Below are 27,376 nucleotides of genomic sequence, written 5' to 3'. Positions count from 1 at the left end.
GAGCACAGCCCGCCATGTCGTTTCTGTGTGTCTCACACACACACACACACACACACAAACACACACACACACACACTGCCGTGGCTGAGACAAAGTTCAGTCAAGTTTAAGGGACTGTTTGGAAATTTGGGGAAATACACACAGTTTGTGTCTGTGTGGTTTAACATGAATACCGGGAACAGGTGGAAACCCGACTGTTTGCCCACCAGCACCTTTAAAACTCGCCCATTAATACATTCAATGTCACGTGTCTAATCTGTACAAAATGTGAAGTACAAAAAAAGAACACCGTGTGGTTTCACAGGGCCTATTTATGATGGCGTGATTGCGCACCGACTTCCTGGAGGACCCCCCCCCCCCCCCACCGACGCTCAGACGAACCACAGTGTGTTCTGCTCTTTGTTTTTTGAACAAAACAAACAAGAACCTGTTAGTAATTGGGCTTTATCCTCTCTCCTCTCATCAAACTATGTTTTCCCCAAAAGAAAACCAAGAAGCGCGTTTTTTTCAAAATGTCAAACAAATTCCTCTGACGTATCTCCGTCACGGTTCTTGTCTGATTTGGACGTTCACTGCTGTTCTTGTTTAACGATTCTTGATCATTCAAGGACATTCCAATACTTTGGGCGTGTTGCGTTAATCGCTGCACTTACAGTCACTTTCAACGTAACTATAATCCAAGTCAGTTTGCCCGTGCAGCGAGATGGATGATTCTGATCCTGAGCTATTTCAAGCTGTGGAGAAAACACCCTGCTGTTTAAAGCCGTTTACAGGCTGGAAGCTGCAGAGGAGTGATCTGAAATGTTCCAACACCAGGGGTGTGCTGCGAAGGAACCTTTCTTTTTTTTTTCTTTTTTTACGCATCACCTCAGCAGTTTTTCGGTCGCCTCAAGGTGTTGTAAAGTCCTTCTCCCATTGTAAGGAGGATTACCGACTCCACTTGACTTTGAAGCTTGCAGATTTCCAAAACATTGGTTTGACTTCAGGGCTTCTCTGTGAGTTGGGGGGATTTTAATGAGGGGGATTTTCAGTTTGACCAGCTATGCAAGACTGGAGTCACAGATGGTTGGTTCCCCCATTGCATCCCATGCAGCATGTCACTCTTTTATACCTGGAGCACAACTCGGGGGAGACCCCGCACAGTATATACGCAGGGGGAGCTGGGTTTATTCTGCCCCCGTACAGGGATGAGATGCACCCAGAGAGTGACGGGGTGCACAGGCGAAAAACTACTGGATGACACAGTGGGTCAGCGATGAGCACTGTGGACGTCTGGTACGATCCCCTTTGGGTTTGCAAATCACATGCTTCAAATGTGAACTGAATGGCTGATGGAAACCAGTCTGCCCGGAAACTAGGCGGACTGGTTTCCATGCTGAAGGCTGAGGAGCATTAAAGGAATAGTTCAACATTTTGGAAAATACACTAATCTTTTTTTTCATGCCGGATACCAATCTCTATAGTACAACGCCGGCCGACTTAGCTTAGCACAAAGACCGGAAAAAGGGAATCAGCCAGCTTGTCTCTGTCCCTATGTAACAAAGCCCACCTACCTCCTCTTCACCTTCACTGTACTCATCTTATCTCTGCCTTAATGTTGTCTAACGTGGGATCTTCACACTGCTTTTTATTGTCTCCTCCATTCTTTATTTTTTTAACTTGTAAAGCACCTAGTAACTGCAATCTTAATCTGGTGATGACAAGACTGGGAAGTGCCAGTTCATGCACATAGTGTGAACTGGAGTGGCAGCAGTCGTGTTCCAAGCTATCCCACTCATCGGGCACAAGAGGCACGAAGCTGGTGCCCTACGTTTCCCGCCCTCGCTCTCTGTAAGAATTTCCCTCAAACAACCTTCGGCTGAATCATTTAACACGCCGAATTCAAGTTAGCTGACAAACTGAGCTCTCTATCCACTCTGCATGTGAGAACAAGGCAGTGGTCGCCTCAGATCTGGATTTCATTATGACTCTTTTTTTCTTTTTTCTTTTTTTTTGCCAAAGGCACCACCACAGCAGACACGTTAGCAACACAGACGAGTTGGCACGCGGCGCTGCTTTGATTGACGTCACCCAATGATGCATACTGTACGTCCATGGGAAGCGCTGCAGTCAACATTACCTACCGCCGTCGTATCAGGGCAGAAGATGGAGGACAGATGCAGAGTAGCGCATGAATGATACCATCTGTGGTTGGAAACGTTTCTCTTCGGCGGGTAAGAGAAACGCCAGTTTGAGATTCGACAAGTGGGGGAAAGTTTGGTAGATTAGAGATTGACCGACGGAGGAAATGAGCACTGCACATACAATATTTCAATGTTGAAATATTTACTTGAGAAATAACAATACATGTTTGTTTTTTGCACATCCATCTCCACCTACATTTTTTGGTCTTTAGTCGTAAACTTGTGCAACTGAGAGACAGACAGGAATCTTAGTTTGAACAAATATGTCCAACAACACTCACGGCACTGATCCCTTTCTTATTCATTAAGTAAAAGAAAAGTACAATGTGTGTTGAATGATGCGACCGAACTCAGGTGTATGTCAACAGAAAAAGTAACAGTAGTCAAGACAATACCGTACTAATAATACACCCCAAATTGGTATTCAGTTATGGTAAAAAATGATAAGATAGTATGAATGAAATCCTTTGACAGCACAGACTAACATGTGGAAATATATGCTGTGAGGAGTTTATATGACATTTCAACATTTAGTCAAAGGGGGTTCCAGGTGTGCACCTACAGGAAATGTTATTAAGATAGGAACGCTCACTTTAGGAATTCAAGATTCATTTCAAAAACCCAACAACACGTACGAAACCCACAGGATCGAACATGGAGATAAGATTCTAATGTTAAATGGCAAAAATACGCCTTGGTTTAAAATCTGAACTCTAATCTGAATCACACCGCTGAGCACAAGTGGGGTGGAGAGCAAGGGGCTGAAGTCCGAGAAAGAAAGAGTGACAGGCATGGAAAAGTATGACGAAGAAGAGAAACTGATCGTGAGAGTGGAAGCTGGAGAGAGAGGACACATTGTGCTGTGGAAGAGAAACACTGCTCAGATCAGCGCAGAGGCTGACAGCCCCCTGACAGGGATTAGAGGAGCGACTGTAAATAATATGGGTTCAGACCTGGGACACTCATTTACAAAGTGTTCATTCCTCATCCATCCATCCATCTCTCTCTGACTCTCTCCGTCTCTCTCTCTGTGTTGTCTATGATGCAGAGTCGAGGTTACTCAGCAGACCTGTGGCCTGTGTAACAGGGCGAGGGGTCGAGCATAATTGCAATAGAGGACATATTTTCCCTACGGCTGGACAGCATGCGTAAAGTGGAATTTGTTTGGCCCCTCGCCTGCCTCATCTCAGAGAGCAGCATTCCAAATTCCAGGCGAGAAAACGAGAAGGAGAGCACAGTGGCGGACTTTTGAGAGGGATGACATCATTGGTTTAAACTGAACATCTGGGGGCCAAACACTGTCCCAGCCTTGGAACAGACCCTCCAGGTAGGAGGCAGGCAACCTGTGCTGTTTATTTATCACTGCTGTTCAGAGAACCCCCCAATTGTCTTGGAACAGGCACAGCCAAGTCGTCTGAGGTGGAAGTACAGTCAGGTCCATAAAAAGTCAAGATGAGATGGGAGAGGATGAGTTGCGGCCAAAGGAAACAGTAACTCTTTGGGGAGAGAGAGAGAGAGAGAGAGAGGGGGGGGGGGGGGGGGGGGGGGAGAGAGAGAGAGGGAGAGAGAGAGAGAGAGAGAGAGAGAGAGATCATCCCGAAGACACGCCCTGACCACGGGCGCAGCCAGTGCGCCGAGGAGGAGGGTCGGGTGAAAGCGGAGCGGAGGGAGAGAGGGGGGAGACGGTCCCCGGGCCCTCAGGAGCATGCGGGGCTCGTCCCTTCCGACCCTACGTCAGCCGCGACTCTTTAACACGCTGTCGGCCCCGGGACGCGCACACAGAGGGGTGCGCGCAGATGACAGCGGCGGGGCGAGGATGTGGCACACCTGCGAGCAGCGGCGGCGCGTCGCGCGCGTCTGAAACGGGACGAGTTCTGGATTCGATGCCTTTGCAGCTCTCGCCCAGTGATGAGTTGGCTCCTGTTGTGGATTCTAACCGCAGGCGGGATTCAACAGGTGGGATGGAGGATCATTCTCCCCAAATCGCCTCCTTTTATCTCTCTCTCTCTCTCTCTCTCTCTCTCTCTCTCTCTCTCTCTCTCTCTCTTCTTCTTCTTTGAGTGCCAGTTGTTTATTTGACTGAGTTTTGTAGGACTGCAGGAGAGCGATCAGGTAATTCCACATTTGATTATGTACAAGTCCATAATCAAATTAGTATTGACACACAGTGAAAAACGCACGTCCTATGGGGGTTTAGCGGTGTTTGTGTATAGACCTACTTCACAGTAAGTTTCAGGCACTTCTTACCAGTTTCATTTGATTTGGGTTTGTATATTGCCTGTGTCGGAATCTCCATTTGTGTTTGCGTAAATCCCTCAAGGTTGGCTTCTCCTTGCAGTGACTTGTGCTCAATGATGAATTACGAATCCAAAAGTGACCTTAATCTCAACTTGTTTTGTCCGGCTGGTTTCCATCCTGTCGCAGCCTAACAAACAGCATCCTGATGCCAACCTGATCTCTCCGTGTATTATTGTGGGATTGATTCACGAGGGTACACGTTTATATGTGTAGATGTGGCCCCCTGGGCCAGTGGCGAGCTTTCTTGGCTGGCTGGCTGACCTGAAGCTCATTATTCCCCCTGAACCTCCCTGACAGCTCAGTCACGATGGAAGTTGAGAAGTGTGAGATTTTTAGCAGTTGCCTTCGTGCAGCCTCACTTTCTGACTTGTATTTTAGTGCCACCTCGTGGATATAATGGGAACTGTTTTTAAAAATCAGTTTAAGTTGTTCTACTTTCTGAAATGATGTGCTTGAAGAAAAAATAGTGATCTGGAGTCAATATTTGTTTGATTTGCATCAAACTATGATTTATTTATAAATATATAGTAGTCCTCTTCGTTATTTTTTTTCCAGATTCATCCCGAATTCCCTTAAGCAACGGGTGCAATAATAACTGCAGTAAATATCAAATTATACTAAGAGTAGCTATGGTTGATATTGTTATAAAAAATATTCGATGCAATGAGTAATCCAAGTTATCAAATCTCAGGTTGATAACTTCTTCTTCTAAGTTTGATGAACGGTTAAAGGTTCATGTTGCTTCTCTTCGGTGCGGCAAAAGTTGTGGAGGAAAACTAGAAACAACAACGTCTAAAGTGACAGTTTCTTCACTGGCCCGCGGGCAAAGGTTTCCTTTTTCGAAACATGACCCTGTCCCCCGTGGACGGGTTTGTCCAAGCTTGTGCTCATGCTCTCAGAGGTCATGTGCTGTGACCAGAGGCTGACAGGAACAAAAGATCAAGCCAGCAGCGGGGGTGAAGGGTCACCGGGCCTTGACACCTCTCTCAGCAGAGAAAGCAGCGCTTCTTATTAGCTGTCCATCACCAAAACACCACTACTGTTTGATGTCACACTGGAAAAGATGGAAGAAGATTTTTTTTTTTAGGCTCATGTGACATGCCTTAGAGATGAAATCGGAACATTTTAAGATCACTCAATCCTTTCTGCATCTTTTCATTGCCTGTAATCTTGCTCAAGTTTCCTCACGTACACGTTTCCCTTATTCGTCAAGTGCTGTGTTACTCCGGCTTTTCTTGACAGCGAATAAATACTTGTAAAATGGAATCAAGTAAAATCTTGTCAGCAAAGACGAGCAATTTCAGGATGATTGCACTTGGGCTTACCCCAGGTTTTCATAATTGACTTATGACACATCCGCCTGTCGCTGCTCTCATTTGTCTCCTTGCTTTATTAGGCTGATGGACAATTTTTGGTCTGTGTTTGTTTGTGGGGGGTTTTTCTGTACGTAAGCCCGATAGCTCCAGACCGATTTAACTCTGACGAATGGTAGTGGCACCGCTCTGATCGAAACTCATTCATCTGCGTTAACTCATTACAAAGCTGTTACTAATATAAGCATCGTTTCATTAAACGGCAGAGAAGAAGCTCAGAGAAATGTCAGAGAGTCGGCCATGCGTGAGATGATTTGACATGCTTTCCTCACAATTAATTGTGGATTAATTGTGCACGCACCTGGCTACATGCATACATGTGTGTGTGTGTCCCTCACGGCTCAGAAAGTGCTCTTCATTTAGATCATGTAATGATTTATGAGTATACAGATGATATTGGACCTCCAATCAAATGTTTCACACCCTGTCTAGACCCTGTGACCACTGCGGTAACTATGCATGACGTAGTAGCTGCTACAGCTTCAGTGTATTACCGCATTTGTCGCAGATGTAGTGTAACTTTTCAATTTAAGAAGCAAATCTCAGTTTCTCGCTCCCTGAAAAGGAACCAGAGAGAGCATCCTCTGGCATATTCAGCTCTGGATAAATGTGATATTTGTTGTCAGAAAGTAGAGAAGAAAAAAAAAAGGTTTTAATAAAAAAAGGACAAGTTTCCTCTGCAGACTCGTGCATTCACTGTCCAAAGCCAATCTCTGCGTGCTGGGCTTTTAATGTGGCCCATGTGGCCTGTTTCATTTAAAACATCTGCTTTTAAGAGCTGCAGAGCTTTTTACTCTGTGATCTTGGCGAGCGGTTCGTAAAAGTCCAAACACGCTGAGGGGGGAAGAAAAAACAAGTCCTGATTGTGCTTCTTTGGCAAAGGGTCAGCGCAGTTAGTGTGATGATGAAACACCTCTGAAGTGTTGAGTACATGCAATACTTTGTTGTATATTCGATAAGATTGTCGCGTCTGGATGTTTAACTCATTTTTATAGACTCATTTAATTTATTGCACAACGCGGCCACACTTTAGCAGGCTGCCATGTATTTCACCCATGCAGGCAGCGAAGCAGAGGTGCACATAACCAGCCCTTTGAAAGCTTTTGGAGCGGTGACTTAGTGTGACAGGATTAACACAGAGGGCTGGACATGAAAGAATTCAGGATTAAGGATATTCAAAATATTGCCTCGGCCTCAGGGGGGCAAATATCGTTCATCTAATAAAAGATAGCGTTTTGATTTTCACAAACACAGAGATTTATACTGTATATGACCCTAGCTAGCACTGGATATTCAAGTGTAATGGCGGGTTCATTCAATATGGTACATTAATTGTATTATTATTATTTTGTGGTTGTCCTGAAGCTTGTCTTTTAGGCTTAATCGGTCCACTCCCCCCTCTCTCCAGGCCTTCTCCCAGAATTCCACTGCCACGCCGCCTGCCTCAGGTTTCACATCCCCACCTGTGGACGTGTACAACCGGACGCAGTACTGCATATGGCCCTGCGAGTGTCCGGTGGTCGCCCCCACCTGTCCGCCGGGCGTGAGCCTCCTCATGGACGGCTGTGACTGCTGCAAGACCTGCGCCCGGCAGGTGGGCGAGGTGTGCAACGAGGCAGACACATGCGACTACCACAAGGGACTATACTGTGACTACAGCTCGGACAAGCCTAGGTACGAAAAAGGAGTGTGTGCATGTAAGTGTCACCCACCGAAACCGACAGAACAAACAAGTGTTGTTGCACAGCAGGGAAATCTTTGTTTGTTTGCTAACGTCATAACGTTATTCTGCTCTCTTCTCCTGTTTTTGTTCATTATATTAGCTCATAGTTGCACACGGCACTTTGACAACATCACCAAAACCTTGTTCATCCTCTGCTGAATTAAAATCTATACGAATACAGGGACCAAATTTGCGTCTCCACATCTGTGATGGAAATCCACATATGGAAGTAACATTTAAACATCAAAAGCCAGTTGCAGTTACTTAGTCATTGTGCATTAGAACATATAAAGAAGACAGTATTCCTGGTCAAAGCTGTAATACTGTGCTCATTTTCCGTATGTTTTATTTCATTGTTTTTAAAATTATTTTGCACAGCACCTTTGTTATTTCTTTGTGTGAATGCAGTTGAGACTTTTCGGTCTGTTCTACAGTGACTGTAACTGCTCATGCTGACTTTATTTACTCCAAACAAAGTGTGGAGAGGAAAGTCCACCCTAACAATGACAGCTGTGCTGTTGACTGTTAAAAAATAGCACTTTCCTTAACTGGTTTGAGGCTTAAATCACCATTGTGCAATACCAGCCATTAACTTCAACTGTTACTTATCTTACAATATCAGACTTTGACTCTTTTTTCTATACATAACATTTCCGTTATAAATGCCAAGCCAGCTTCCAAGAGTTTGCACTTTGCCCTGTTTGTCTCTTTAACACAGTGTGTGACTGTTTGTCGTTCCTGTCTGTGATACCAGATATGGTGGGTACAGGCTGTGAGCATGATGGTGTGATCTACCGTAACGGGCAGAGCTTCAAGCCCAGCTGTAAATACCAGTGTGTGTGTGTGAATGGTGCCATCGGCTGTGTGGCACTGTGCACAGAGTCCCAGCCTCCCCGGGTGTGGTGCCAGACCCCGCGTCGGGTCAAAGTCCGGGGACAATGCTGTGAGCAATGGATCTGTGACGAACCCAAGAGGGGGCGCAAGACGGCCCCGCGACACGCAGTGGAGGGTAGGACACCTCTTTTGCTCGGTGAAGCCGGGCTTTATCGTGCAAGGCCTCGTTTCATTCCAGCTCACTGAAATGCAAAAGAATTTCAGAGTTGTATAAAGTCAAAGTAAATTATTGTACAAGCACACAAGAACAAAGGAATTTAGGGGACTCTTCATCAATCGACGCATTTTCATTTTCTAGTTTGGTTTTAAAGGAAATTTTTTGGACATTTGGACAGTTAAAGGTTTTGTACATGTAAAAAAAAATTGGAAAAAAGGTCAGGGAATGTGGCTGTTTAACAACCTCGCATATGACCTCTTATTGATTTCATATTGTTTCAAATCTATGGGTTTTTCAAATAATAAATCAGTGCTCATTTACAGCAAGAAAGTACATATTTTACAGTCAACAGTGGGTGGGATTGGACTATAGTAGTAGAACAGCAGTAGCTGTGTTTAAAATTGGCAGTCAAAAGACTATTGAGTATGGTTTGTAGTCCAGAAGGATGATGAGGTTTGTGTGTGTGTGTGTGTGCGTGTGCATGTGAGTCTGCGTGTGCGTGTGCGTGTGTGTGTGTGTGTGTGCGTGCGTGTGTGTGTGTGTGTGTGTGTGCGGGTGCAGGGACAGACCAATCCTTTTCTGTGGAAGCCCTCACACTGTTCTTGGGTATGGTCCAGTTTTCCAGTCTTTTAGTGCAGTGGTGCTGTGAGCCACCAAGGGAGGAATGTGAGCGAAGACTTTTTTGTGTTGCATAAGGAAACTAATCAAATCCAGACTTCCAGGAAAACACAATTTAAGGATCTTGATTAAAAACACACACAGTATTTGGCGATGCAGTGCTTCTTTGCTTCTTTTGGAAACATGTAAGAACAACTTGTCATTCATAATAATAAGTTAGTTATCAAATAATCTGAAACTCTTTTAATGAGCAATGTACCGTTTAAGTTATTTTTGTATTAATAAAATGATTATTCTCCGTGCCACAGGAGTTATTTTCTGCTTTTGGAAGTTTTATATCATTGTACATTCAGTATCCCCAGGCTTTAGACTATTGACCCAACAAAGAAAGACATTTGAATATATTACCTCTGCCTATAGAGGCAACTATTTACTTACAGATATTGAAATGTTCGGAAGATTAATCAATAATATAAAATAATCTGTAGTTGCAGCTCTATTCAACTATTTCTCTCATTGGTACTTGTTCAGATTTGCTCATTAAACGTACAATGGTAATGAAACTGGAGTTAGGCTTTTAATCATGACAAAGTCTTGTCAGTGTACATCAAATCTAATAAACTGATATATAGGCCATGACATGGCCTCTTAACCTCTCATCTGTGTCCACATTTATCCAGCTTTCCCCACTGAGACCGGGAGCTGGCACAAGAACTGCATTACCCAGACTACCTCATGGAGCCCCTGCTCAAAGACCTGTGGCCGCGGCCTGTCCATGAGGATCTCTAACGCCAACGATCAATGTGAGCTGGTCAAGGAGTCCCGCCTCTGCAACCTGCGGCCCTGCGAGGTCGACATCACCAAACACATCAAGGTACTAGTTCTGTCCAATGTCTTACTGTGAAATGTCAAACGGGGATTGCATGACGGAAAAGTGATTGAGCGTCTTCCTACTCCCTTCGTCCCTTCAGCCAGGAAAGAAATGTCTGAACATCTACAGGGAAGATCAGCCCTCCAACCTCACCATCTCTGGCTGCACCAGCAAGAAGCAGTACAGGCCCAAGTACTGTGGCGTCTGCACCGACGATCGCTGCTGCATCCCGTACAAGTCCAAGACCGTCGATGTGGACTTTGAGTGTCCCAACGGGACCGGATTCACCTGGAAGATGTTGTGGATCCAGGCCTGTTTCTGCAACCTCAGCTGCAAAAACCCCAACGACATCTTCGCCGAGCTGGGGAGTTACTATGGTTACCCAGAAGTCATGAACTAAAGAGGCAACATGTCAGTTAAGCTCTCTAGCTGGAGAAGCACCTTGACTTATTTCTGACTTCTTTTTCTCGCGCAATGTTTTGTATTTGTAATGTGTAAGACTAATGTACAGGGGATTTTCATGTTTTTTTTCCTATTGGAAAAATCTGTAAATATGAAATATATATTCTTCCCCAGAATGGATTCATAAAGCATGATGTGCTTTGCAAATTAAAATATTCAGCCACTGAGTGTGTGAAATATTGAAGGCTTAATTTATTCATGTAGCTTTCAGCATAATGTAACATGTGATGTTCTTGAGCTGCTTTCAGAACATTGTCTTTAAACTCACAAGCCAACTTAGATAATAAGGCTATACTGTAGATATTTCTTTCCTTTTTTTCCCAATCAGTATTTCTTTATAAGGCAGAGATAAACTGATATGCCAAAGGCAAAGCCTTTCCTAAAAAAAAAACACATCTACAAATAAAAAAGCCGCAATGAAAAAGATCCGTTACAAGGTTTTTATTGTCTTTTTTTTTAAATAAATACAAACTGTTACGTCATTTTAATGCTTTTCTAGAGCATTAGACAGTTGTGCATCGCAGCTTTACAGAGCTGTGAGTGTATGTGTTCTACCAAGCAAAATGTTGCTGTAGTGCAAGTAAAATACAGGAGTAGGTGTCAGGTAAGTTCTATGGCTGTCCTCATGTTAACATGTGGACCTATCACTTCACTCACCCAAAAATCCACCACCACATAGGAGCATCTCCTCTAAGAAATGAACAATTCCATGGCACATCTTTGTTCCATTGTGATTGATTGCATAGAAATCATTATAAAAAAGAGGAAGCAAAACTTTTTTTGTTGTTGTTGAGGCCATGGTCCAGTAATAAAGCTTTTGAATTTGTGTTTGGGAGAGTGTTTTTGATTGATGGCAAAGTTTACAGTCTCATGACAGATGTGTAACTTCTACAAATTTGGTGAAATAACAGATGATGCTATACTTGAAGTCTGTCTCTTTATTTTTCAAAGTTACACTTGCAATTTGAGCAGCAACCTGCCATTTTTTTTGTGCCTCCCCTTTCTCTCTCTACATCTACAAATCTGCTCCTACGTACCAACGACAAACACTTCAGACGTATACAATAACAGAATAAATGATCAAACAATTACAGTCAGAACAGAAAACAGTCATTTACAGTCAGGTATATTTGAGAAAGCTGTGTCAATATGGTAAAAATGGAAAAAAACAAGATGAAGAAATGGAAATTAAAACATTTTTTAAAAATGTATGAGAGATTATGAGCGATACATGTACAAGCTGGTGTACTCCGAGCCACAGCTTTCTCTGGCATTCTCTGCTTTGGTGTTCCCAGATGCTGCGTTGCCCCTAACGTCACACTCACCTGATGGAGGAGCTCAAAAGCATTTACTTTTACGATACGTTTGAGTCCCTTCAGAATGACAAAACAGGCATACCGTTGATCTTTGACCTCCTACTCATGACATCATATTTTCAAATTGGGGCATCTCAGCTGCACTGAAATCTCTGCAGGCGAGTGTCCATTGTGAGTTTTACAATTCCGGGTACGCTACCTTAGTGTCCCTCTGGCAAAAAAAAGGGGTGTATGTCGCAATGTGTGTGTCAGACAGGGGCAGCGCAGCACGAACCGAAGGGACCTTGAGGAGATTGCGTGTCCAGAGAGCGGAGGTTCACTTAGCAGGACACCTGGGTGGACTTGGGCACGGCTTGGTCCACGCCGTCCATGGAGCCCGCCGTGTGGGAGCGGCCGCGCTGGTTCTCGGCCGTGTGGCTGCGGCTGCGGCTGCCCTCGTTGGTGTGCGAGCGGGAGCGGTTTCCCTCGCTGGTGTGGGAGCGGGAGCGGTTGCCCTCAAAGGAGGTGACGCTGGAGCCGGAGGCGGTGCGGGAGCGGACCAGGCGGGTCATGCTGGCAGATGGCACTGAGCAGAGGGGAGAGGGGTTTAGTGAATGCACTGTTTGGACTGAAGCTTTGATTTAGTGCGATTGTGAGCCAGTGGTGGAGAGTAACTGAGTACATTTACTCAAGTTCACATTGCTCTACTGCCGAAACTCACTGTGATGAAGAGGGAAATGTTGAAGTTATTAAGCACCTAGATTAATCAGGAAGCTTTTTCGCTTATTCATTTGCAGGTAAACATTTTAAAGGCCTATAATGAGCTTAATTTAAATACAATGCGTTGTTATACAGTAAATCAAATCACTCAACACTCTGTTTACATATTATTAATGCATCAGTAATCATCATCATTGTCTAATTTATCTTAGTATTACTCATAATAACTGAAATTGAAACTGTATTTGGGTAAATTAAGTCAAGGTTTGATGACTTCTGCTCCAGAGCTATTGCCACTCGTACTAACGTAAAGAGTCTGAATACTTCTTCCCCACTGTTCCGAGCACACTCTGTAGTACAGCACACATTAGCAGTTGACCTGAGACTGGGATCAAGTTACTCCCCCATGAGTACACAAGACATTCAGTGGCCAACTGAACAGGTGAGGAGAATAATGCAAACTTTGTCTCACCACAAGGTGGCAGAAAAGAAAGGTCATTTGCAGGGGTGAACTCAGCAAGTGAGAAAAAAAAATGTATGGTAGTAGCCCGGCAACGCAAGACCACCTGATAGTGGCAGTTGTGCGCGCGGGGGGGGGGGGGGGGGGGGGGGGGGGAATACGTGTTGAATACTTACTGTATCCCATGCCCTGAATGAAGTACTTGAAAGCTTCTGTCAGTTTTGCTGGCTGCAGAGAGGGAGAACACAAAGCGGGAGATGATCAGTCCTCCTGCCATTAATTATCACACTTGCTTACATAACACTGACAGACTGAACCTCTCCTCCTGCAGCTTACTGCTCAGGGTCTGAGATATGAAAGCTGCTATGAGCAGGTGCCGTGTGGGGTGGAGGATTACAACCTGACAAATGTGCTTCACGTCCGCTACGTGCTAATGCTCTTATAGGTGCAACCTTCTTACGCCATCCACCCCTCCACCTGACCCTCTGCACTGATCATGCAGACCCCCCCCCGTACAGTCTGTTCTGCAACATTAATGGTTGTCTTGCAAAGCTGTTTTCGGTCACACAAACACGGACATATACACACCTGGTCAACCTGGGGCATGCCACCGCAGTCAGCCATCTGGAGAGAGGAAGGGGGGGAAACACAAGGCATTTAGCATGATGGCGCTTGAACGTTCACACAGCAGTGGAAACGCGCCATTACCCTCTATTGCACTCAACACGTCCCATCAGAAACACGCTGAACACCTTGGCCCTGTTACCTCCAGTCGGTGCTCCTCGACACCCTGAACTCTTAACCCCACTAAATGGCACCCGTTTTAGCTGCGACAGCCATTTGCTCTCAGTTGTGGCTCATAAAAGGCTGCCATGGGCCAACGCAAGTAGGTCAGTTGCAGCAGAGTGCGCCCTCGGAGGCGACGTGAGGACGCATTCAGCTGTCCTAACTCTGGTTAATGTGTCACCAGGTAAATGCTGAGCCACTGGAATCTTATCATCAAGGCTATTATAATCTGAACAGAGGGAGAGAAAACAGGCCCCATTACCTTAAGCAAAGTAGTCTTTGTTGGGTCCAGCTTGGTGTTGCACTCAACCTGTGGGTTCACATAAAACAAATAACTTGTAAATGATCTTGTGAAAAAGCTGAAATATAAAGTGTATTTCTATATGAACCGTCCACGGCTTATAAAATGTAATAAATTAATAACGCTCACGGTGATTTGTGTTCCCCTCCAAGAGTTAAAAGCAGTAACAGTGACACAAGTCACTTAACTTAAAAAAGATTTAAACTACTTGATTTTTGTACCCAAACTGGTTCACGCCTACGACATAAGCGTTTAATCAGTGATTGTGCCTCAACTCACCACAGCCTCCACAGCAGGAGAGCTGTCGCCAACCACGAGCAGTGAAGGGCACCTGGACGAGGGAAACACGCACAATCGCACATTAATTGTGGGCCAAATGTTACAGATTAACATTTCAATTTAAATCAAATATGCAGCAGGTGACGTTGTTGTTTGACGGCAACTTACTTGAGGGTTACGACATTGCTCCCAGGGACCGGCCTCTCAATTTCCAGATCCCTCCGACTGCAGAGACAGACATAAGTATGTTGCAGAAAATCTTAAAGACATTCCCATTTTTTTTGTGTGAATTACAAGTTAACCTTTTGCAGTTTAAGTTGTGCTTTATCTACTGTATTATTCAGCCTTGTATACCTACTTAGAAATACCTGCAAAAGCAACAGGTGGACTAACTTTGATGTGCTCACCTTTCGTAGGCCTTGACAAAGAGATGCAGGTTAAATTGGTTCATGTCATTTAGGATGTGATGGCGGTATGTTGCAATCAGGTCATGGTTGTTGTGGATCTCTTCCTGTAATTATCAAGCACAATATCAAATTTTAACTCAGAGACGTAGTAAAGCTTGTTAACAACATATATGTCCTGTAGCAGTGTGGGGATTTGCTGTGAGTGTGTGTGTGGGGGGGGATCTGTACCTTTCCAAACAGGTGGGTGATGATCATGTCAGGCATGGCGTGAGTCCAGCCACTGATCTGAAATTAGAAATAAAATAAATATTTAGTTTTTAATGCAGCATTTACTTTTTTTTTTAATCTGCATGTCGTCATATTCAGTTACCAGCCAGTGATGTTTCAGTATGTGTGTATGAGCTGTTAATATGAGCATCATGTGTGTTACCTTGTGCGCAGCCCAGTCCATCCATCCCTCAGCGCACGGGTTGATGTTGATGAGCAACAGGCCCTCCACCATGGTCGGGTAGTCCAGCTGAAACACATGGAATTAGTGATTTATTACTGTGACATGCAATGTTGCATTATGCAAACTACAATACACAAAAATGAGTGCGCTATCTCTTCTGATGTTATAATCATAATGTGTTAGACTCAATACATTATTGTTTTAGATTGGTTTTGGTTCATTGGCATGGTTCCGAACTTCTGAACTTTTTTCATGATTTTATCATTGCACGTTTGTTTAATGCAGAGCATATATATGTGGCATATTTCGTTTAAATCCCAAAGATTGAATAAATTATAAATAAAAAATATATGCTGCAATAATTCAGGTGTATTTCAGTTAAAGAGACGGCTGCAGCGAGGAGTTTAACGTTGTATCTCTGTCGGCCTTGTGTCAACAGAGTGAGACTTCCTTCTGAGTGTCAGTGTCGAGCTGATCGGGAACATTCCTGAGACTTTTGTGGCTCAGCGGGCTCAAAGCAATAAGCTGTGTTATGTTGCCAAAATCAGCAAAAAAGTAGAAACACATTAGCTGGCTCTGCTAATCCTAGATTGATTAAAATTCATAATTATTAAGCCTAATTGAAAGGTTCGATGGGGGGAGACTTACAGCGAATCTGGTCAGAATGTAGGCCCCAGCCCCAATGCCCATTCCAATAACACTCTTCAGCCTGGTGTGCACAGAGATATGTGGATACTGTTAGAACAGGTTAGAAAATATCTCGGATATGAACGTGAGCAGTAAATGTGTGGAGACTGCAGCTCATCTTACCCAAACTGCTTCAGCACCAGTGGGAGTGTCTCAGAGAGTTGGTCCATAGAAGGGTACTCATATCTGGAAAAACAAAAAGCATACTGTTACAAACTTTACATTATCAATTTAATAATAACCTCTATCTAATCACTGCACTAAATTGCTACTCATATTCTTGATATCAGCCATCTGTTTTTCACTATCATGTTCGGGTAGTGGTAACATGAGGCAAAGTCCCACCATCAAAGCAGAGATTAGGCTGGACAAGATAAACACCGGTCCCGACAACACACTTGTGAAATTAGGTTCCCTTAAGTACATCCGCACTGATTTACCTGTTGAGTCAAAGGTCACAGACTGATTGACACACATGAAGTGCGTCTGCGAGTGTGTATGTGTGTTTGTGTGCCTGGCTCACCCAGTGGAAAAAGTGTTAGCTCCCTCGTGCTGCCCGGGGGCATCAACGTGACACACGGCAAAGTGCTGCATGATCTCCGACATGTCCTCATGGTTGAAGAGCGTGTTCCAGCAGGTTTTGTCTGGGGGGAAAAATACACACCAAAGAGAAAGAAAGGAGGTGGAGGTGGATAAGTGATACCTGGCTGAGAAGTGGAAATGATCTCCAGTGACCTCAGGATGTGTCAGACTGGCAGAGTTTGTTTTATAACATGGAGGTGGCGTTCCTCTTCGTCTTGTCAAATTTGACACTGCCACAAAAATCTGGCAGTAACCTTAGACTTACTCATATAAAGTTAGCTCGGTGGATCTAATCTGGTCCCACGTGGTACAGGAACTTAAAAACAGCCCAGGCTTTAAGCACAACAACAGATGAGGCTGAGATAGAGCTGAATAAGAAGCAGGGCTTACTGTTCAGTCCGACGTCGTGAAAGGTAAGGATGACTGGTCTGTCCCCCTTGGGAACCCCCTTCATTGTACAGTGGATTCTTCCATGAGGAGTCTCCACGTCGTGCTCCTGTAGATACAAGAAAGCAATGCTGTGTAAATTTTATTAAAACTTTGAGTTCCAAACGATAGGTAAGATGCTTCCACACAACACTTTACCCAGCAACAGAGTGCCATGTAAAATCAGAACAGACATACCTTTACTTCCACTTATAATTATTTCACACAATCCTGCATTATTGCCTCATCTAGTATTTTTTTTACTACCAGGCAACTTTCCAACCAATCTAGAAAACTGACAAAAACCATTTCAAATATCATCCACTGATGAATTTTGATCCATCCAAACAAAATATAACCCTGTGCTGTAACTATAACTAAACACCGACAGACGTGAAGAAGCCAATGTCCGGCGGCAAGCATAATCCAACAAAGCCACTGGAAACACGCAAACACTCCAATGCAGCCTTTAGTCTACTCACGCTGACTTCAATCTCAGCGACAATCATTTCCACATCAGAATCCTCCAGAACCATGTTTGCGGCAGAGGAGTTTAACACTGTGTAGTCGCAGTGGCTCTCTGGGCTATAGATCCAAGAGCTGGTGAACCTCTGAAGTCGTTTAAGGCCAGAACTGAGAGCTGTGTTTTATACCCCCACTGCTTACCAGTTGGCCTAAGCTCCTGGCTACCCATGGTGCCTTGCAGGCTGGTCAAAACAAGCTAATTCTAGATGAAGAGATCCCTAAATTGGATCAGCCAATGTCAGACAGAGGGCCCATCGGCTACTGTGTTGACATGATGAGTAAGTGTGGGTGTGTGACGAGTGGGAAAACATGCTGAATGAATGGACGCTGGGGAGGTCACACTTCAGCAATATTTAGGGCAAACGCTTTCAGAAATAATGGCTGAGATGAGCAACATCCATCTTCAACGACAAGATACAAATTCAAACAGCACGGAAGAGGACAGTAAACTGTCCGTCAAAGCTGGAGAGAGAGCTAAAGACAGAGTTTTGATGATAGTTGTGAACACTTCCCATAAATACTACATAAACAGTCAATGACTCCCTGAATATCTGGTATGATTTAATAGGGGTTAGTGTTAGGAAACATACAGCTGAACATGTCAGAATAGTCATCAATTATACTCAATGATAATATATTTACTAAAAAATATCATTTTGAAATCAAACAGTTTCTGTGAGAACTTAATCATTATATAAAAAAAAAATGTGCAGCCACATGGTGAACTGACCTTTACTGTACATCTAACAGACTGACGATCTATTCGGTTGTTTTCAAACCAGTGTTGACTGCATGGGATCTGCTCTAGAGGATCATCCAAGGAGGCGTATATCCTATTGACCCCACGTAATGTACATGTAAACATCGGAGGACTCACCACTCCTCTGCCCAGCCCATCACCGCTGCAGAACTCACGGGCGAGGTAATCCCGCAAGGCGATATGTTTTTGTGTCTGCATGGAATGTTTGTGCATCTCTCAAGTGAGAAAGATGATGGATTTGTGTGCGTATGAATGTTAAATCTGTGTCAGGTATGTGTCCCCAATATAATCGCCCTCAACTAATCTGTTGATTGTTGCACACTCAGTCATAGCAATGGTATCCGTGCGAAAGTGTGGCAAAAATCGCTCTCCCAGGGTGTTGGGTCAGGACACCTAGGTTGTGCTCAGGTGGAAGTGCGGAGTCCAGTTCTAGAGTTTAGACTGGTTATCTAGATTCAGTTCAGCATGTCAAATACAAAGTCCATCACAGTTTCTGTATATATGTGTCTGTGTCTGTAAAAATCCAAAGAAAAAAGGAGAGAATGACAGAAGATTCCCCAAAATCCGAGAGGATTCACCACCACCACCTATATGCGATGAGATCCTAGATCACAGGAGTGTGTGCCTTTGGTCACAAGAGTGTGTGGGCCAGATCACAGGAGTATGTGTACCAGATCACAGGACTGCGTGTGTGTGTGTGTGTGTGTGCCTTTGATCTCAGGAATCTGTGTAACTTTGGTCCTTGCATCAATGGGGATTGTGTGGGAGGATTTCAATAAAGGACGATTATCAAGAATTTAAAATTAACCTTCAAACCGTGCAACATATGACAGTTAATGGCCAATCAACAAGCAGTTGGTTTACAAGATTTGCATGAACAGCACAAACCTAACCAGTAAAATGCACACAAACTGTAGCTAGCAGAACACTAACACAACTCAGAAATCCTATTACAGGCTACCAGTCAGCTCTGAATCACATCATTTAAACAGAAAGAAAGAACTGTCTGCACACCTACTGCCCAATAGAAACGCTTACAGCGTGTGCATAGAGGCATGGCCTTTTTAACAGTTGCGCCAAATGCAAATTTGACATCAATAAAGCCTTCACTTTGGGTTAGTAGAATCCTGGGGTGGAGTGGGCAGTCTGATGGGCCACACGACGGGGCGAGTGTAGGTCCAGTCCTTCTCTTGGACGACTGCAGAGCTCTTGACTTGCTCTCAAAGTAGGTCAAAAGATGCCCTTCCCTGACCAGAAGAGCCATCAATTTACAGACAATGAAATCACAGACCGGAGCATTTGTGTCTGAGGTGAAATTCCGTGCATTTTTGAGGCACTTGATACTGTGCCGGCACCTCTAAGCCCAACATCTTCTCTCACTTGACAAGGAGGTGCTTTCAGTTTTGCCACCATTTGTTTTTCTGACAACAAGGGTCTGACTCAGGAGCGCTGTCCAAGGTGCTGAGAGCCCCCACCCCCCCAGACTCAGCAGCAAACACATACTAACCATACTGTGTGTGTGTGTGAAAAGGGGAAAGGGTGGAGGCACAGAAGCTCTATCTTACAAATCCAGTCCAAAGAATGTTTCATCACTTTCAGCAGCTGACTGAATTAGCGGAGACCCAATTTGATTTTAGTCCTAATAAAATCACAGCGGATGAAAGGTCATTTGCCGAGACAGATGAGCCACATCAGCCACTAGATGGTACTAGACAAGTTAAATTCATAAAACATACAATAAAAACATCTGCATATCATCTGAAAAACACAAGCTCCAACAAGTACAGCTTGGTTTGCAAGTGGTGGGAATAACAAACATAGGATCTAATTTCTTGTGTGTGCACGCATACCTTGATAACAAGCTGCTGTACAGCCTCCCTCAGGCCCTGCGAGGAAAGAACAGAGTAAGGAAAATGTCAAACTAATGCAATTACAGTGCAACATGCAACAATCTAATACCCTGAGTCACTGCAAGTATTTTTCACGCCCATATCACAACTGCCGTATGAGGCACTTGGTATCATTTCCACTGCACAATCCTCAATAGTTCCTTTTGGACACCTGATCAATGATTGCACAATAGCCTTTATTAGAAACCGGTGTTGTGAATGCTCATTAGAACATTTCGGGGAGCTGTTTGTGTGCACCCCCACAAACTGGGGTGCACACAAACAGTCACAACAAACCAAAGTCGAGTCACTGAAGATCGTTTTAATTTGGGAAAAATATTTTGTAAAAGCATAACTCATCATTGTACATTATTTCTTCAGCTATCATTCTGATCCACTTACTCTGATATTAATAAGATTATGTGGATCCATGTGCAGATCTAGTAAGTTCTAATTATAAGATAAGACAGTTTGTATACAGTGATAATATATGTAGATAGTCTCTAAATACCTTCAGGTTTCTTTAGAAAATCAATATTTTACTTTTTTACTTTAAAAAATAATTCTTACACAATACTAATGATTGATTCCTGTTTATTTAATCTTACCTTTTTGTCAAAATTGTTTCAAAAAGTAATAAAGTTCAATAAGGGATATAAAGTGAGTAATTCTTCGAATTATTTGTAATGTACTTCTACAGCATTTGAAACCACAAGTCTACAAATAAACCGAAAAAGCAACATCCTAGGTATAAATCACACAAAGCGATATATAACTTGACCAAAGGCCAAAACACATCGCTGAGAACTATTAACAACATTTTTGGATTTGGCTCAGGTCAGAATACATACCGGCAGCTCCCTGTCAACCAGCAGGGGTTTGGACTCAACAACCTGGATGTCATCCATTTCAAGAGCTGAAGAGCCTGCGTGGGTGAGAGAGGATGGTCAGTGAGCAACTGGTTCAAACTTTCAAATGAAGGACGCGTCAGTTTTTGAGTTGTGCAGGGAGACAACGTCTCAAAGCTCTTTCTAAAAAGCTTGGGAACAGATTTGCGGGTCATACGTGGCTGACCTGTAGCCAATGAAATGACAGATTGCTTGAACGTTGACGTGGGTGTGTCAATTCGTTTTGTGTTTTCTTCACAAAGCTAATAAGAGAGACTAGAACAGACCTGAATACACTTTGGTTCACACAGGGGAAAGGCACAGCATGCAGGGACTGGACCACATCGGGCCACACCCGCAAACCGTCCACAACAGAGACTCACGCACTGAGAGCTGTGCACACAACCTGAGTATACGCAGGCAGGAAGACTGACAGCTGACAGACTGACAGAGAATGGTCCCTTTGGAGGGGAAAAGAGGAAATGTGATCTCTAAGTAACTCTAACACACCCACCAATTCTAAGCTGGAGCCAGAATCTACTGAAAACAAAACCAAGCCCCTTCCCGGATAATGGTTTCAAGATATGAAATAAAAAAGGAAAAAAAGAAAGAACACTAAGGGCCTGTTCAATGAGAAAGATTCTGGAGACAGAGCAAAGAAGCGAGATATAGAGATATATAGATATAGACTGAGACATGAGGCCGGGAGAAAAACAAGAGGGAGAAAGGAAAAGAAGGAAAGGCTGTGTTGATCATGAAGCTGCGTTGGAGGAGAGCGGGCAGGCGGCAGCGCTGCATGCAAATCAAATTAGCCAGTTAAGAGAGCTCTTTGTCCACGGGCCCCCGATGGCTTCTGAGAGGCAGGGGGCCTGCCCTCCTCTCGCCCCCCTGCCAAAGAGGGCCAGCACTGACCCAAACACATGGCCAAGCAACGGACACCACGGTTCCCACAACACATCCCAGCCTCATATACATACAGCTCTTAAGTTGGCTTCCTAGCTCACTTTTTTCTCTGTTTGTCTTGGTTTCTGCTTGGCTGCAGTCGCTATGTTTGCTGCCTCCATCTGTTTCGTGCTCTCTGTCTTCCTGTTTGTACACAGCCGCGGCAGAAGATTCTTCAACAATCGAGCTACGGGGCTGCAGTGTGGCTGTGTATGACTGAGAGTCTCTTTCAAAAGGAAGTGATTCATCACATTGCGAAATGTGGAGAGGACAGTTGTCTGGCAGAATACGGCCTACACACACACGCACGCACGCACACACACACACACGCGCACACCCACACGCACACGCACACACACGAACATACACACATGCTCCTTTGATTTGGAGAATAGAGACCGGCGCCAGCCGGACCTCACAACACCACAGAGGAAGAGGAGTATCAAACAACAGGTTCATTTTCCTGCTGAGGCGTTCAAAATCATGGCCGCCGTTGCACTGCAGGAGCTTTGTTGAGGAGGACAAGAGATCATCCCCCGTTGAGATTCCACTGCCATGTGAGAGGAGGCGTGTCTGTGAACATTGCGGTGTTTAAAAAAAAATATGAAACGACTCGGGCGGATTTTCTGCTGTGCAGAACGAGTTCACGAGTCAACATGGCGGGGGCGGGGGGGGGGGGGGGGGGGGGTCCTCTTAGCCTATTTTTAAGCTTTATTTGTACACACAGATATGTAAAAAAACATGACCAGTGAGCTCATTAAAACAAAAATATCAGCGTGCAGACTACCACTATGCAGGCTGGCAGCAGAGAGTCTGGCGGGACAGCAGGCTGAGAGAAGTAGGTCACCTGCTGTTTACACCAGCAGTGCACCTCTAACTGAACGCCTTGCTGAGATAACGCCTCACCTGGCTTGAGAGGAGGGTTAAGCCAAGACCCACTGCATCCTGATCCCAGGCAGCGAGACATGAGAGCCACGAATCATCAAGTGAATTCATAAACGTCAAGTTCTAAGCTGTTTTACGGAAGAAAAAAAAAACCTCTTGGGAAAAATGGAGACATATTGAATCAGTGAATGAATGAAAATCAAAAGCAAACATTTTGAGTTTTGCACATGTACGTTGTTCGTCAGGGTTTCAGTAAAGTGCAAAATGTCCGAAACAATATATTAAAAGGGAAGTGATCTGTTTCTGCAGAGCATCTTTTTCTCACAGGGATTTTTGCTTTGCTGGGGCAGCGGGGGGCTTTCTTTGAACTGGCTTCGCTCCAAACTGGCTTGGTGTCACTATTGGCAACAGACACACAATGTCTCTTTCTAAGTCCAACCCGTTCCTACATACACATTCCCTATTGAAACTTTTATTTCATTTCTTTCTTATTTTTTTTTTTTTAAACGTCAAGACTGAGAAGAAAACCAACCATTCTCCAGAACAGCTTTGACCTGGCAGAAGTGAGACTGTGTTATGCAATCGAGAACAGGAAACCGTGGGGGGATATGGCCTCGAGGAAGATCCAAAAACCTGTGGCCCAAAATCAGCTGCATGACACAGAAGACAAATACTACAGTTTGGGGCGAAATGCTTGCTTGAAAAAAACATTTGTGAATAGTTGACTGATGGTCCCATGACAACAGACACGACGCGATTATATTATTCTGCTTTTATCATCCAATTTCATGATCCACTACTCTTTCAACTTCCGACATTAATCATAGATGTCATGATTGGGGTTTGAGTGCTGATTCCTGAAAAGCAGGGCTTTTGAAAATCCAATGTTTTCACTCCACGGTGAGATAATGTGCTTTGAGCTGGAACAGCAACACTGTTGCGCGCCTACGTAACACATCAGGGCTCGTTTTTCCATGGCAGATCCACAGATACGACACACATACCTTAAGCCCGAACATCCAAGTTACAAAACAGCCTGAGCTCAAAGTCTCTCTCTCTCTCTCTCGCTCTGTTAGAGAGAACCATATGCACTGATTAGATTTGGATTGCGGACCTCAATTTTAAGGGGAAACCGAATCAAGGCCAGGCCACGCTTCCTCCGTTGCCTCCGTATAGTTTTAAATCCACAAGCCCGCAGCATCCATCTGCAGAAACAATGATTGCTTCCCTTAATCTTTGGGCACTCGCTTAATCTGTCAAATCCCTGGTTCTGAAATATCAGCACAGCAGCAGGCCTACTGGACTAAGCTGTCACAGACCTACATTTTCAGATCGTAAAAAGATATCCAAATGTGGCCCGTCCCTGGTGCTACAGTAAGTTGGTGGGGGGTGGTACATGGTGGCTTGAGGGGGATCACCAGCAGTTCCATGTGCAGAAAAACAAACAAACAGGGAAAAAAACAAAAAAGAAACACCATCACTGGTTCAAGCAACAGCTGCTGCTGTGAGACCTATCCTCCTGTAGCCCCGCCAAACGCCCCGTCTGCGTCTGAGATCAGGGCAGGGGTCATAATCTTTCCTAACAGGGTTGAAGAGCTGGATTTCCCTCTATGTCGCAACGTGACAATTAACTGGGAAAACTACACAGAACAGCTCAGGAGGCAGTCTTGTTTGCATGGCCACCTAATGAAGGGCATGCATTAATGTTCTCAGTTAATAGACAACATTGTTCACATTGTCATTAAGACAGCTGTTTGCACCCCACCCATGTGCATTTAATTCTTTTTTTTTTTTTTTAAGTTTTCTAAAGTTAGAAAAAAAAAGATTTGTTATGGAACTATTCCCCTAAAAGCTTCCTCTTCTTCCAGAGTCACGTGTGAAATGTTCGACCAAGTTCCTCCACGTTTCTAGATGACACACTATAATGGAGTGCCCCCCCCCCCCTCCCCCTTGCTATTAAAATGCATTTAAGTTTTCAGAAATGTTTTTTTTTTTAAACATACACAAAGCCTTACCGTATTTGCATTTGTATGTAATAACATATATTGCAGCGTGCAATTTAAAGAAAAGAAAGAAATCCTGAGAGGCATGTAGATTAGAAATACAATGGAATCCACTTTATTCTAACTGGGAATAAAGTTTATGGTCCCCAACTGTATTCTATTTTGAGGTCGAATAAAAACCGTCGCAGCCCCTGTTCGCGTTGAGCAGCTGAAACGTCTGAGTCCTTCTTTCGGTTAAAACTACTTCAGCAGAGTTTTTGTTGTGCTCGTGCCCCACGGGAATAACAACGTGGCCAGACGCGCTGCGAACAGCGACTGGCAAAGGTGTCGAGTGCGTGAGTGCGCGCGCACATCCTTATCAAATAACCACTGCATTTGTAACGAATGCATACAAACGGTTGGATTATCTGCAGCAGCAGCAGGAGCCTACCTGTGGATTTTCTTCTTCTTTTTTTTTTTTCTTCTTTTTTCTTCTTTTCACTTCTGATTGTCCCGAGGTGTGCACTCCTCCCCGGAAATAAAAGAGATGTCCACTGTAAAAGTTTCTCTCTGTCTTTTCAAGCGGTCGCAAGTGCGAGAGGCGTTGCTTTGTTTATAACGTGAGGCACAAAAAGCGGACGTATGAGGGAATTTTATAAAGCCCGTGGAGCGCGCAGGACGCCCCCTCCCCCGCTGCCCCGCCCCCTCCCCCGCTGCCCCGCCCCCCCTCTCTTTCTATTGGGCGAGACCCTCTCCAGCGGTTGCACGATGATCCCGACGGTGACGGTGAGTCAGTGAGCGTGTGAGGTGAAACAAACTGCCCGGGCCAGTTGTCTTCTTTCTTTTACTTTTCTACCCCCAGTGACACACCAGCAATGCTCTTACAGGCTTTGGTCAACCCCCTGCAATGACGCAATTGCAGCTTTACAGTGATTTGTTCTTCAAGAGATGTTTTGGGGTTGTTGTTGTTTTTTTGGGGTTTTTTGCATTTCATTTTTTTTTATGGAGTTGGAGAATTGTTTGTTTTTGTTGTTTTTTTCTCAAGTGCGACGTGAGAGGTGTAAGATGTCTCTCAATCCCTTTTGTGTGCACCGTCACCGGGCCATCAATACACCTTCCCCCCATCCCGTGACCAGAGCTGCAACAGTTTAATCTATTGGCTGTCGAATGAATCGATTACTAAACTAATCGCCAACTATTCTAATGACCGATTAATCGGTTCAAGCAGTTTTTATGGGAAAAAAGAATCAAGAGTCTCTGATTTTAGCTTCTTAAATGTGAATATTTTTCTGATGTCTTTGCTCCTCTGTGACAGTAAACTGAATATCTTTGGTGTGTGAACAAAACACAACATCATCTGTGGGGGTTTGGGGAAACACGATCTTCATTTTTCGAAAATGTATGATATTTTATGGACCAAACAACTAATCAATAATCGACAGATTAATCGATAATGAAAATAATCGTTAGTTTGCATCCCTACCTGTGACATGTTATGGTTTTGCGATGGTAAGGTGGAAATGAACAGCGCTCCTTCTCTCATGGGGGCGGGAGAGTCTTGGCAAGGCTGCTGTTTTTCAACACCTTTAGTCGTCTGCAAACTGTAATTCTTATCGATCTAACAGGCGAGCGAGTTTCATTGCGGGGATTGTTCACAAACCCAACAGCTGACATCTTTTCCAAAGACTGTGTTACTTTGCGCCCCTTGTCTGCTGTGGCCGTATGAGGCCGAGGGAACGAGGCCAGGCCTCCTGCAACCTTGATTTGAGGCCAAGAGGAGATAAGTCTGTACAAAGGGAAGCCCTTCCCTCGACCTGGATCGTACACAGCCCTTTTCGGTTGTCAGTTTGCTCCTGTTCGAGCTGCTGGGCCGATGTTAGTCCGGGGAAAAGCACGACAGGCGTGTTATCTGGCTGGTACAGCAGGTACACTATCTGTGCTGATTGTCCTCTTTGCTTTCAACAACGCTCAGCGCATGTAATCTGAGTGCTGAGGTTTGTGTCTTTGTTTGTGTGTGTGTGTGTGTATAAACGCATGCCTCAGCATCTAATAGGCATGTTGTGTGAGATTCCAGATGCGTTCGCTTCACTTACCGAGCGTGCAGTGCCGTGCGGGGGACGTTCGTGGAAAAATTTTCCACACCTGCGAGCGTCTGACACTGCGAATCTGCCAATAAGTGCGGGGATTGGCCTCGGGTGTGTGAAAGGTCCTTGTGGCGACACAATGGCCGCACTGTGGGCTTGTAATGTGAGGCCTTTAATAGGAACACGTCGAACAATGGCCGCATTGGAGGGGGAAAAATATGCTAATTTCATGTCACTCATTTAGTACACTGCACACTGGATGCAGGGGGTTGGGATTGAGGGGGGCGACACCAGTTGAAACAATTCGCCCGCCGACTGATGACGCTGCCATGAGCCTCCCCGTGTGACTTCAGCTCCTGTCCAACTCTCCTTGTGAAACAAAGATAGCATCTGTGAGCCTGCCAACTGTGAGAGCTTGAGTGCAGCATATGTGGGTCGCAGAGTGTCTC

The 27,376-nt window shown here is 44.5% G+C and overlaps 2 protein-coding genes across 6 annotated transcripts; one reads left to right on the top strand and one right to left on the bottom strand.

Annotated features, from left to right (window-relative positions):
- Window positions 1-3,803: 3,803 nt before the first annotated feature.
- On the top strand, window positions 3,804-11,405 carry ccn4a (cellular communication network factor 4a). The gene is made up of 5 exons (XM_035620155.2): window positions 3,804-4,139; window positions 7,263-7,551; window positions 8,332-8,586; window positions 9,927-10,120; window positions 10,218-11,405. Exons 1-5 carry the CDS (start codon window positions 4,092-4,094, stop codon window positions 10,515-10,517), a joined length of 1,086 nt encoding a protein of 361 aa, XP_035476048.2. The 5' UTR covers window positions 3,804-4,091; the 3' UTR covers window positions 10,518-11,405.
- On the bottom strand, window positions 11,006-27,070 carry ndrg1a (N-myc downstream regulated 1a). Of its 5 annotated transcripts, none has more exons than XM_035620154.2 (16): window positions 26,937-27,070; window positions 20,999-21,072; window positions 20,109-20,144; window positions 16,938-17,043; window positions 16,489-16,609; window positions 16,089-16,151; window positions 15,927-15,987; window positions 15,258-15,344; window positions 15,056-15,112; window positions 14,828-14,931; window positions 14,589-14,645; window positions 14,421-14,472; window positions 14,103-14,150; window positions 13,643-13,678; window positions 13,231-13,282; window positions 11,006-12,460 (listed from the first exon to the last, which is right to left on the bottom strand). In XM_035620154.2, the coding sequence occupies exons 2-16, from the start codon at window positions 21,053-21,055 to the stop codon at window positions 12,216-12,218; spliced, it is 1,182 nt and encodes a 393-aa protein (XP_035476047.1). In that variant the 5' UTR covers window positions 21,056-21,072; window positions 26,937-27,070; the 3' UTR covers window positions 11,006-12,215. The 5 variants fall into 5 exon arrangements, with proteins under 5 accessions (XP_035476047.1, XP_035476046.1, XP_035476045.1 ...); XM_035620153.2 differs by lacking the exon at window positions 26,937-27,070 and adding an exon at window positions 25,295-25,480; XM_047330077.1 differs by lacking the exons at window positions 11,006-12,460; window positions 26,937-27,070 and adding an exon at window positions 12,497-13,121 and having other exon boundaries at window positions 13,197-13,282.
- Between the last annotated feature and the right edge of the window lie 306 nt (window positions 27,071-27,376).

This window comes from Scophthalmus maximus, chromosome 22 (assembly GCF_022379125.1).
Source record: "Scophthalmus maximus strain ysfricsl-2021 chromosome 22, ASM2237912v1, whole genome shotgun sequence".
Classification (NCBI taxonomy): Eukaryota; Metazoa; Chordata; class Actinopteri; order Pleuronectiformes; family Scophthalmidae; genus Scophthalmus; species Scophthalmus maximus.
The sequence above is the reverse complement of the archived record's forward strand: the minus strand, read 5'-3'. Positions and strand labels throughout refer to the sequence as shown.